Source organism: Neomonachus schauinslandi, chromosome 9, assembly GCF_002201575.2.
Source record: "Neomonachus schauinslandi chromosome 9, ASM220157v2, whole genome shotgun sequence".
Lineage (NCBI taxonomy): Eukaryota > Metazoa > Chordata > Mammalia > Carnivora > Phocidae > Neomonachus > Neomonachus schauinslandi.
In genome coordinates, this window is record NC_058411.1 from 103,437,420 (window position 1) to 103,449,152 (window position 11,733).

The 11,733-nt window shown below is 49.1% G+C and overlaps 1 protein-coding gene across 1 annotated transcript in view; it reads left to right on the forward strand.

Moving 5' to 3' along the window:
• ANKDD1A (ankyrin repeat and death domain containing 1A) overlaps positions 1-9,063 on the forward strand; it is a 35,547-nt gene extending 26,484 nt beyond the window's left edge. Inside the window, exons 8-12 of the mRNA XM_044918174.1 lie at positions 1,019-1,117; positions 2,116-2,211; positions 5,067-5,271; positions 7,941-8,072; positions 9,002-9,063. Of these exons, the coding sequence (XP_044774109.1) occupies positions 1,019-1,117; positions 2,116-2,211; positions 5,067-5,271; positions 7,941-8,072; positions 9,002-9,063 (594 nt within the window). The remainder of the gene's footprint in view (positions 1-1,018; positions 1,118-2,115; positions 2,212-5,066; positions 5,272-7,940; positions 8,073-9,001) is intronic.
• The last annotated feature ends 2,670 nt before the right edge of the window (positions 9,064-11,733 follow it).

The window sequence follows — 11,733 nt, forward strand, 5'->3', positions numbered from 1 at the left end:
CCCCAGGGAACCTCTGGGCACCCTCCCAGGCTGGCAGGGCTTGGCTGCCATCTCCTAGCATGGCTCGGAGTTGAGAAATTACTTTTTTAGTTTATAAAAAAGCTGTGTGAATATTCATTGAAGGTAACATCATTTTATCAACCATTCCTCTATTTTGAACATTTTGGTGGTTTCCAGTCGTTACCGTGGTCCGGAAAACACTGCAGTAAACATCTTCCTACATTCCACCGTTTCCTTTCATTGATTTTTCTTTTCCTTTAGGAAAATTCCCAGGGCAGGGGTGAGTGGGGCGGTCTTGTGTCACAAGAGGCCCCTGAGTCCTGACGTTGTGCTCAGTCAGGAGCCCTTTGAATTCCCCATCCCCACAGTCCCTCCCCGACCCCAGAACCCTCAGTGCCCGTACCTACAACCACGAGTGGTGGAAAGCAACTTGGCAGGATACAGCATATACCTGCAAAATGATCACTTTGCACTTTATGAATCGAGCCTCAAGAAGTACATTAAAAGCTCATGCACAAAGATATTTATTGCAGCATTGCTTATCAATCTTCAATTTGCAAATGGCCCAAATACTTAATAATAGAGAAGTGATCAGGTAGCTTATGGGCTAGACGTAGATTACTATGGAGCTGTGAAAAATGGTGTTTGTCATAATATATGGACATGCTAGGTAGAAAAAATGGATGCAAAATGTATATATGGGATGATCTCCTGTAAAACCAACAAGTCAAAAGCACTCTACATGAATGACTAGAAGAAATATATTAGGATTGTTACAGAGGTTGACTTAGCTACCAAGTGGTATTTTTTCCTTTGTTCTTTCTGCTTTTTTGTTTTTACCAAGTTTTCTCTGGTATTGTGTTTATGACTAAACCCAGCTTACTCTCTTCCATAACTTTTAGATAAACTTGTTAAGGCCCAGTTAGGAGTGGACCCACCTTGGACCTGTCCTGGCTTTGAGCCTTGGGACACTTGTACATGCTTTTCTACTCCCCTGACCCCTTGGCTTCTTCCCCAGAGGCAGCAGACACCCCTCCACCTTGCTGCTGAGCACGCCAGGCAGGACATAGCGGAGATGCTCCTCATCGCGGGGGTTGACTTAAACCTGAGAGATAAGGTACCTCCCAACCAGCCTCCCTTTCAAGTTTTCATGGCTCCCTCTTTGCCAGAGACCCTACTACAAGTCTCCTGCTCTCAGACTGTTCAAGGCTTCCCAGCCTTTGTATACTAGCTCAGATGCAGCCTCCACCAGGAAGCCTTCCTGCCCCTCCATCACCTTCCCCTTCCTCCCCTCAGGTCCCTTAGAACTTGGCCTGCCCTCCTGCTGGTCTAGAATTGTGAGGTGGTTGCCTTCTGTTTCATGGTCCCTCAGACTTTGAGCTCCTCCCCCTGGCCACCTGGCGACTCAAGGAGTCGAGGAGCGGTACATCACTGTCCCACAGCCCCCTACTTGTGGGTCAGGGGTGGGGAAGCTTCCCGGCTCTTTGTGCCTCTGGGGTGGCTACTCCCTCAGGTGGCCGGAGAGTCCAGATGACCTGAGGACTTGGAATAAAGCTAAGGAGGTCACAGGCTCATGAGGGGAAGGGGCTTGGACACGTGGCCCAGTCCTTGGGATGGTGTGCGGAAGAGTTGAGGGCAGGAATAGGCCCTGAGACTAGACCTGGGAGGGGCTCCCTGCCTTGACCTGGGCCCCAGGGCAGCCAGCCAGGTGCAAAGAGGAACTTCCTAACTCCCTGCACGTGCCTGGGGATTAAGGCCAGCCCTGTGCAGGAGGCCTGGAGCAAAGGGCCTGGGTGGGGTGGGCAGACATGACCTGATGAACCCAGTCCCCTTCTCTGGGCTCTGGTTTCATCTGAGAAGCAGACCATGTCTTGCTATTTCACAGGTGTTGTTGAGTTATGCAGGCTGGGCTTCATACGCTCTAAGACTTCCTAAATTCTAAACAAGAGGCGGTTGCTGGAATTATTGCCTCATTCTACCTGTGCCTCCCACGCCCCTCGTCATGCCCAGAAAACCTTTCTGCTCTCCAGTGTAGACTGCTGGAAGCCGCTTTCTTGGGGGCAGGAGCTTTTGCAGCTGATGCTAGAGGCCACCCTTCTTACTTCTTCCTTGCAGCAAGGGAAAACTGCCCTGGCGGTGGCCGCTCGCAGCAACCACATCAGCCTGGTGGACATGATCATAAAGGCTGATCGCCTCTACACGTGGGAGAAGGTACTGACACCCTGCACGAGGTCTGTCCGTGTTGCAGAGGCAGCAGCCTTGCCTAGGGGTGGGGCTGGCTTTGAACCCCAGCCCTGACCAATTCAGCCCCGCCCAGTTTCCAACGGGGTGATAATCCATGCCTTACCTACCACGAGGCTTGTCTGTGAGCATCTAGAGATGAGTGAGCACCCCGCCACACTGCAACAAGGCAGCCCGGAGTCCATGCCATTGTGGACATAGTACGGGATGCTGTTAGAGCTCCTGGTTGATGGATGCATGGGCGCATGCCTGCGTGCATGAAGAAAGAGATGGCAAGTTGGTTTCAGCTTACTGCCGTCTCCAGGTGACTGGAATTGCTGCTGGGGGTGTTGTATTCAGGCAACTTTCTGAGCCCAGAAGGAAAGTGTGCTGGGATTGATTAGTGATGCTTGCTGAGGAATTGGGGAGGAAGAGAAGCAGATGTAAGGCCATACTATTCCAATCGTCAGCAAATGGGGGTCGGGTGGGGAGTTTTTTGATGTCTTTGAGGTTGTTTTTATACACAGAAAATAATTTTTGCATTTACTTCAGTTTTAAAAATAATTTATTACAAATTTTAAAACCTACTTTTCCTTGGGGCACCTGGGTGGCTCAGTCGGTTAAGTGTCTGCCTTCCGCTGGGGTCACGATCCATGATCCTAGGGTCCTGGGATTGAACCCCGCATCAGGCTCCCTGCTCAGTGGGGAGTCTGCTTCTCCCTCTCCCTCTGCCCCTGCTCGTGCATGTGCGCTCTCTCTCTTGCTCACTCTCTTAAATAAATAAAATCTTTAAAAAAAACCACCTAGTTTTCCTTAAACTTATAAATTCATTTTATAAACCTTATCCCATTTAGACAACTGGTATTTTTTTAGGAATCTTAGAAATTTCCACTTTCAAGGAAGCCTTTTAATTAATGTTTGGACCCATGTTTAAACTATCTTAAACATTTTAAACTGAATAATTAAATTTGATAGTTTTTTTTAAGCACTTTCCTTTCTTTTTTTTTTTTTTAAAGAGGGAGGTGGGGGCAGAGGGAGAGGAAGAGAGAGAATCTCAAGCAGGCCACTGGGCTCGATCCCACAACCCTAAGATCATGACTTGAGCCCAAGTCAACAGTTGGACACTTAACTGACTGAGCCACCCAGGCGCCCCCTAAATTCTTAAACTATCCTAGTAAAATCCGGTAAATTAAACCTATAAAGTGAATCTCAAATATCTTAAACATTCCAATATTGTTTGCGAACTTAGTAAGCTTCTCTAGTACCGCTCAAAAAAATCACTATTTCAAAATCAATTGATTAATTACAAATTTCAATAGGAATCATAAGATCTCTTTCACGGACATGCTAGAGTCGCAGAAACATTACAGCTCCTTTGCATACAACAGGTTACTCCTAAATGTAACCCCAAAATATTAATACCAAGAATTTGATGAACTGATTCATCTCTGTGCTTAATTCTAACACCTCAGACTTTAAAAGTTCTCAACGCTAAGGCAGCGGCGCAGTTAGAATCGCAAACCTCCCTCCCATCCCCAGGCTAATTCAATCCAAATCTCTGGTGTACGGATCCAAGTACTGGTAGTTTTGTTTTTTATTTATTTTTTAAAAAATTTATTTATTTGACAGAGAGAGAGCAAGAGAGGGAACACAAGCGGGGGAGTGGGAGAGGGAGAAGCAGGCCTCCTGCAGAGCAGGGAGCCCGATGCAGGGCGCAATCCCAGCACCCTGGGATCATGACCCAAGCTGAAGGCAGACGCTTAACGACTGAGCCACCCAGGCGCCCCTTGTTTTTTATTTTTACTTATTTTTTAAAGATTTTATTTATTTATTTGACAGAGAGAGAAAGAGAGAAAGCACAGGCAGAGGGAGAAGCAGGCTCCCCGCTGAGCAAGGAGCCCGATGTGGGGCTCGATCCCAGGACCCTGAGATCATGACCTGAGCCAAAGGCAGAGGCTTAACCAACTGAGCCACCGAGGTGCCTTAAAGATTCTATTTTTAAAGATTTTTTTTTTAAGATTTTATTTTTTAAATTAATCTCTACACCCAATGAGGGGCTCAAACTCACACCCCCAAGATCAAGAGTCTCATGCTCTACCAACTGAGCCAGCCAGGTGCCCCAAGCATCGGTGGTTCTTAAAGCTCCCAGATGGTCCCAATATACAGATGCAGCTGGGAACACTGTTGGGGAACCTCCCCAGGTGAGAGCCAGTCTCCCTGGTCATCACGTCACAGGTGATCAGCCAGACACTGTTGAACAGGGTGTAAGATTTGCAGCTGCGGATGCCAGAACTCACCCGAGCTTTTTTAAGAACCAGAACTCTGTATCCACATTCTTTAGAGGGGCTTACTTAGGCTTTTGTGGGTTTAACTTATGCTATCACATAATTCTTTTGTAACTTCTCATTTTATCACCTGCTTTGCATAGAAATTCTGTAATCCTGCCCTTCACTACTTGTTGGGATTCAGCAAATCTAGTTAGTGCCTGATCCTTGGCTTGACTGGTGTTAGCCAGATCCGCTAAGTCCTTCTGCTGACACTTGCGCTGTAAGAACACAGAGAAAAGAGAGGAATTGGGAAGCCTTCCTGGAAGAGGTGGCCTGTGGGTGATCTTTGGACTGTGGCAATGGGGTTGAGGGACAGGCAGGTGAGAAAAGGCAATCTGGATGGAGTGTGAGCTGCTGGGGTTCCGGAAGTCCAAGCAAGGCACAGAGTGAGAAACCAGAGTAGCAGACATGAAGCCCCAGGCCTGGATGCCTGCCAGAGCCCCATCCAGACTCCCAGGGGAGAGCCTGGCAGGGATTTCCCCCCAGGCGGCAGCTGCACTTTGGGGATCTGTTCCACAGGATCACTTCTGGCACAGGGACCCCAGGGATCGCTGTGGGAAGAACTTGACCTTTAAGCAGGACCATCGGCAGGAAGGGCGGCAATTCTCCTGTGTGCTGTGGCGACTGGCCTCCAGGGACCTGCGGCCTCATGAGTGGAAGAAGCTCGCATATTGTTGGGAGTTCACTGAGGCCCACGTCCACGCCATCGAGCAGCAGTGGACAGGTACCGCCCTGCCTCTCCCCACCCCAGAGCGACCAGTGGGTGGAGAGGTGGGGGCACTGTATATTAGGCTTTCTGTGTTTCTGGGGGGAAAGCCCTGCAACCCACAGCCTGATCACAGCAAGCCACATGCCATCGCCAACATCCCACATGCCTCTCCATCCTTCCAGGCCTTTGCTCAGGCCGTGCCCTCTGCCTGTCCCTCCCCATTGACCTGTAAACTTCACATTCTTCATGAATTAGCCCAAGCTGGTACCAATCATTCACACACCAAACTAAAGGCACTCCCTATAAAAAGGAGAGGACCATCTATTGCCACCATTATTTAGTATCTGCTTGGAAATGTTGGCCCCGTCGGTTAAGCATCTGCCTTCAGCTCAGGTCCCAGGGTGGGATCTGGGATCGAGGCTTGCATCGGGCTCCCTGCTTGCGGGGAATCTGCTTCACTCTCTCCCTCTGCCCCCCGCCCCCCATGCTTATGCTCTCTCTCTCTCCTCTCAAATAAATAAAATTAAAAAAAAAAAGGTCCCTGGTACTAAGGCAGAAAACAGAAACAGAAATAAGGACTGTAAATATTAGAAAGGAAGAGAGAGATTTATTAACTTCAGATGCTATAATCCTATACACAGGAAGTCCAGAAGAATCAACTGAAAAACTCAATAATTCAGTGAAATGGCTAAATATGATAAAATATACAGATACCATGGTATTCTTGTGTACCATCAATAGCTTTTTGAAAAGCTATTCCATTTGCAATAGTTTCTAAAAAATATGAATGGCATATGAATAAAATAAAAATTCAACTCTAAAAAAAAGACTTGGGTAGGTGGAATGACATTCTATATTCCTGGCTAGAAAAAGTGTCAGGTAGACATTGATTTTTCCCAAACTAGTTTAAAAATTTGATTTTTTTTTAAAGATTTGTTTGTTTGTTTATTTATTTATTTATTTAATTTTAGGGGGCGCCTGGGTGCCTCAGTCGTTAAGCGTCTGCCTTCAGCTCAGGTCATGATCCCAGGGTCCTGGGATCGAGCCCCGCATCGGGCTCCCTGCTTGGCGGAAAGCCTGCTTCTCCCTCTCCTACTCCCCCCTGCTTGTGTTCTCTCTCTTGTTGTCTGTCAAATAAATAAATAAAATCTTCAAAAAAAAAAGATTTATTTTAGAGAGAGAGAACAAGTGGCAGGCAGGGTGAGAGGGAGAGAGAATCCCAAGCAGACTCCTCACTGAGTTCAGAGCCCAACGTTGGGCTCGATCTTACAACCCCAAGATCATGACCCTGAGATCATGACCTGAGCCGAAACCAAGAGTTGGATGCTTAACTGACTGAGCCACCCCAGGTACCCCTGGTTCGGTTTTAATCAAATCAAAACAGATTTTTGAAACTTGACTAAAGGATTCTAGAGTTCACTTGAAAGAATAAAGAGGGAATGTTTAAAGATTTTATTTACTTGAGAGCGAGCGCATATGAGAGAGCACGAGAGAGACAGCATGAGCTGGGGTTGGGGGGCAGAGGGAGAGGAAGAAGCAGACTCCCCGCTGAGCAGGGAGCCTGATGCTGGACTCGATCCCAGGACCCCGGACCATGACCTGAGCTGAAGGCAGCCACTTAACTGACTGAGCCACCCAGGCACCCCAAAGGAGGACTATTTAAATGAATATTCTGCGGGGGAAAGTGAAGAGGATCTAATCCAACCAGACTCAACCTTTTATAAAGCTCAAATAATTAGCATAGAGAGATACCTGGCAGAAAAATATGTACACCAGTTAGGGAAATAGAGCAGGGACTCCAAACGTAACCTCTGTGTCAGATAAGAACTTTCAGAGAGGACAAAGGAGCACGGGTAAATTACGGGGCTGGAGGCAAGGGACAGTGAATAAATAGGCCAAATGAACCGCTCTGCCAAGGGCAGCCCCATGAGGAAGTGCCTGCTGAGGGCCCGGAGGGGGCCAGAAAGTCAGAGGACGCAGTGCATGGACTGACCTGGCCCCAGTGGCTGGGAGAGGAGACCTACCTAGGAGTGTAGTAACAAGTTCACCCCTCCTCCCACACTGAAGATCATGGCCGTACGTTGGAATCACCTGGGAAGCCTTAACACCGCTCAGTGCGCAGGCTGCGCCCAGACCCAAGTAGGTTGGAATCTCTAGGGAGGGAATGGGACCCAGGTGTCAGTATTTTTTGGACGGCTTCCCGGGGGTTTCCAGTGAGCACTTACAGCTGAGAACCACCGGCGCAGGGGAAAGAACATGACCACTTCTGTCGTGCACTAAGCCGGTTTTCTCATCTGTAAAATAGGACCACTAGCGGGCAAGGCACAGATTATTGTGAGTAGCCAGAGATGCAGGGAATAGTCCTGTGCGACATGGGATCACAACAATGAGTGCCAATTCTGTCTTCAGAGCAACACCAACAGGATGCATGGTGGATGCTCAGGAGAAAGCCTGGGGCAGGGGAAGTTCTAGAGTCCCCAACACAAAACCTCCACCCCAACCCCATCCGAGCCTGTCCCTTCCCTCCTCTCCCTGTCTCTGGGCTGAGCTCCACAGCACCTAGGAGAAGGGCCTGGCTCTTTCCCACCTGGGCATGTGCAGGAGGTGGTGCAGGGCAGCTTAGAGCTGGCTCTGCCAAGGTGGGCTCGGTTGGCTCCTTCTCTTTCTCCCCTCGTGGTCCTCAGGCACCAAGAGCTACCAGGAGCACGGCCACCGGATGCTGCTCATCTGGCTGCATGGTGTGGCCACAGCCGGTGAGAACCCCAGCAAAGCACTGTTTGAGAGCCTCATGGCCATTGACAGGAGGGACCTAGCTGGTAAGTGTCCCCTGCTCAGGGCAGCACTGGCCCCCCTGGAATGTGACAGAGCCCCCGAAGGTCTGCTCAGACCACAATGCTGTGGTGCTGGCTCTGAACCTTCCAGGTTCCTGGTCCTAGCCTTGTCTACTGGAATTTGGGCAGAGCCCTGGGCAAACCAATGCCTCCTGGCCCCCGTTTCCCCACCTGTGCCCTGAGGGTGCTGGCTCAGGTGATCCTGCAGCCTTCACAGCCGCAAAGCCACTGATGCTGTCGTCTTCTCCTTGCTGGCCCTCTGTACTTTGATTCTTCTTCTTTTTTTTTTCCTAGCTTGGAATAAGGCTGGAACAGCCTGCAGACTTCTTTTCCACAAACAGTAAGACATATGGGCTAGAACTGGCTTAATAGGAGTTGAACCAGTTCGATCTGGCAAATAAATCACATTTCTGAGGCCATCACAACCTTTTGAGTCTGTCCATTCCAAAAGCCTGGTTTGAGATTCTGAGCACCCTGTGGAACTATCAGGCAAGCGAGATAAAATGTTCAGTACGATTCCCTCATTAAAAACAAAATCAGCTCATGCTGAAAGAGGCTTAAATACTGTGACGTCCACTGGCGTGGTGCATTATGGGGCACAGGACAGGGTCTCAGGCGGTCAGCAGTAGTAACGAAGGCTCTGTGGCACTAACCGTGAAAACGTGGCTAGCATGTCCTAGAGAGGAGAAAGGCGAGCCCCTGTGTGGTGGGGAACTCACAGCTGCTGCAGGGAAGGTGGGAAAACACTCATTTCACAGGGGAGGAACCAGGGACTTTTTTCTTTTTCCAAAATGGTCTTAAATATCATTCTATCTTCTTCTAGCACAAACACTGGCAGGCAATTAAAACAAAAAACCAGCCCGGTGAGGCAGAGCCGCGGCAACACGAAGCAATAGGATTCTTCTCTCTTGCAGAAAGCGTCAGGAAGAAAGCAAATGCTGACCCGAGGGCCCCCAGCAGGTGCACGGCCATGTAACCAGAGGGGCCAGACCTTCAGGGGCATGGGGCCTCAGAGTGGGACCACTGAACAGAAGACGACCACCACTTAAGGGCTTTTTAAAAAAAAAATCGCCGTAACAGACCTCCCGCTGCTTGTACTGCGCTGCTTGCGGTCTCTTCCACAAGGGCCGGTCCAGGGGCCGGTCCGGGTTTTGCAGGTAATCCCTTCCCACAGGTGGGGTCCTTTACAGCTCTCGGAGCCTCACAGCAGTCCCCTGAGATGCAAGGGGCATCTCTTCAAAGAGGACGCTGAGGCCCAGGATGGATAAAGCAGCCAATCAGCTGTTGCGGTCAGGTGCCAAACCCCGCATTCCTGTCTCTCCAGCTGGCACTGACAAAACCGCCCGCCCGTCACCCACTCACTGGCTTTTAATGAACGCTGCGCTCACTCCACAGCTCTTTCTGTCCCCAAGCTTATTTGTACGCCGTGACAGTTCCAGGAGGCACACTCTTTTTTTCTCTCTTGTTTTAGGATTTTTTTTTTTTCAATTTAAAAAATTTTATTTTGAAATCCTTTCAGACTTAAACATTGCGGAACCAGTACAAAGAATTTCTGAATACGCTTCACCATACAGCTTCCCTAAATACTAACATCTTACACAATCACAGCCTAATTTTCAAAACCGGGAAGTTAACACTGATACCGTACTCTTAACTGCTCTCAGACCTGATTCCGATTTTGTCAGTTGAGCCGTTCATCCGAGTCCTTTTTCTGGACCAGGATCCAGTCCAGGACCACACACCTTACATTTAGTTGTCATTCTTAGTTTTACTAGCCCCATACAGAGGGTCACCTCTCCAGAACAGCACCATATGACAGAACTTTCTGTGGTGACGGGAATGTTCCAGATCTGTGCTATCCAATACATTTACCCCTAGCCACCTGTGGCTGCTGGGTACTTGAAGTGTGGCTAGTGGGACCGAGGAACCAAATGTGTAATTTAATTTGAATGATTAGAAATTTAAATAAGTTGGGGCGCCTGGGTGGCTCAGTCATTAAGCGTCTGCCTTTGGCTCAGGTCATGATCTCAGGGTCCTGGGATCGAGCCCCGCATCGGGCTCCCTGCTCGGCGGGAAGCCTGCTTCTCCCTCTCCCTCTCCCACTCCCCCTGCTTGTGTTCCCTCTCTCGCTGTGTCTCTCTCTGTCAAATAAGTAAATAAAATCTTTAAAAAGAAAAAAGTTAAATAGGCATCTGTGGCAAGGGGCAAGCATACTGGGCTGCTCAGCTCGTGTGGAGCTTTGCTTTCGGGTGCTAGGCCAGCACGGGCTGCTCCGGGGCTCGGCTGCACTGGCGAGAGCGTGGCTCCAGGAAGCTGCGACTCTGGAAGCTTCCCCGTGGTTTCACAGATGTGGTGGCTATCTGCGCAGGATAATAGCCTGGAAGTTCTGCCCCCAAGCTCTAATTTGAGCTCTCCCGCATGCGGCACAGCTCTCTCTGGCCAGTCTAGGAGCCCACGTCTTAGAAAAACTCCCTACAGAGTTACCCGCTGGGCCTGAGTCCTGGGAGGAGGACAGAATAAAAGCTGTTAGAGCTGAAACGGGCTTCAGCCATCACACAGGGCCGGGGGGAGCTGACGGTGCTGCAGTCCTCTGAAAGGCAGCTGCCATTCTGTCTGCCCAAATGACAAATGCATTTGCCCTCTGACCCAGCAATCCCACCAGGAGGAATTTATCCTGCAGATAAACCTGCAAACGCCATACTAATACGAATGCAAATAAATGTAGCAGAAACCGTGTTGTGCAGAGGGGTGCACGAGAACTCTGTGCTATCTGCTCAGAGGTTTTTTTTTTTTTTAACTGTTCCTATTAATAATTTTTAGAAACCACCTAGAACTTATGAAAAGAAAGAAAAGGAGGCTTTGAAACGAACCTGTTTTACAGGCAGTAACCTGTAGGTAGGCCTGAGGCCTCAGCGTTCACAGCCAGATTCAGACCCCCAGTGCAGCACGCGGACCTCCGTGCCCTTTCTCTGCATATGCTGTGGTTTTGTGTTTTTTGTTTTTCATTTTCTTAAGTAGGCTCCATGCCCAGAGTGGGGCTTGAAGTCATGACCCTGAGATCAAGACCTGGGCTGAGATCAAGAGTCAGACGCTCAACTGACTGAGCCACCCAGGCGCCCCTGCATGTGCTTTGTGGAGGGAGGAACTTCTCTTCCATTTATTCCATTTAGGAAATGTATTTTGTACCACATGGGACTTAGACCATTTATTTGGATGAATTCTGCAGAGTTAATTTTGTATTTTTTTTGAGACAAAAAAAGCAAGTTCTTAAATAAAATTGAAATGTTGAAATTCATCTTTCACATTCAATATTTGTTTCGTTTGGGAGACGTATGGCAAAATTTCAAGTCAGACAAGCTGTTGTGGATTGGTTCTGTACCACTCAACTCACCATGGCCAGTCCGTATTTCCTGAGTGTCTTCTGTGCCAGGCAGTCTGCTGGGAGCCGGGGTACAGAGCTGAGTAGCCACAGTTCCTGCCCTCTGGGAGCTTGTGATGTTGGGGGGCGGAGGAACTGGGACACCAATAAGGTACTGTCATGTGGTTGGTGCTAGGATGGGTGTGTACAGAGAACTGTGGGATTTGTTCTTCCTTGGGGAAGGGAAGGAGGAAGGGAAAGAGGAAGGGAAGGGAGGTCTGAGAAGCT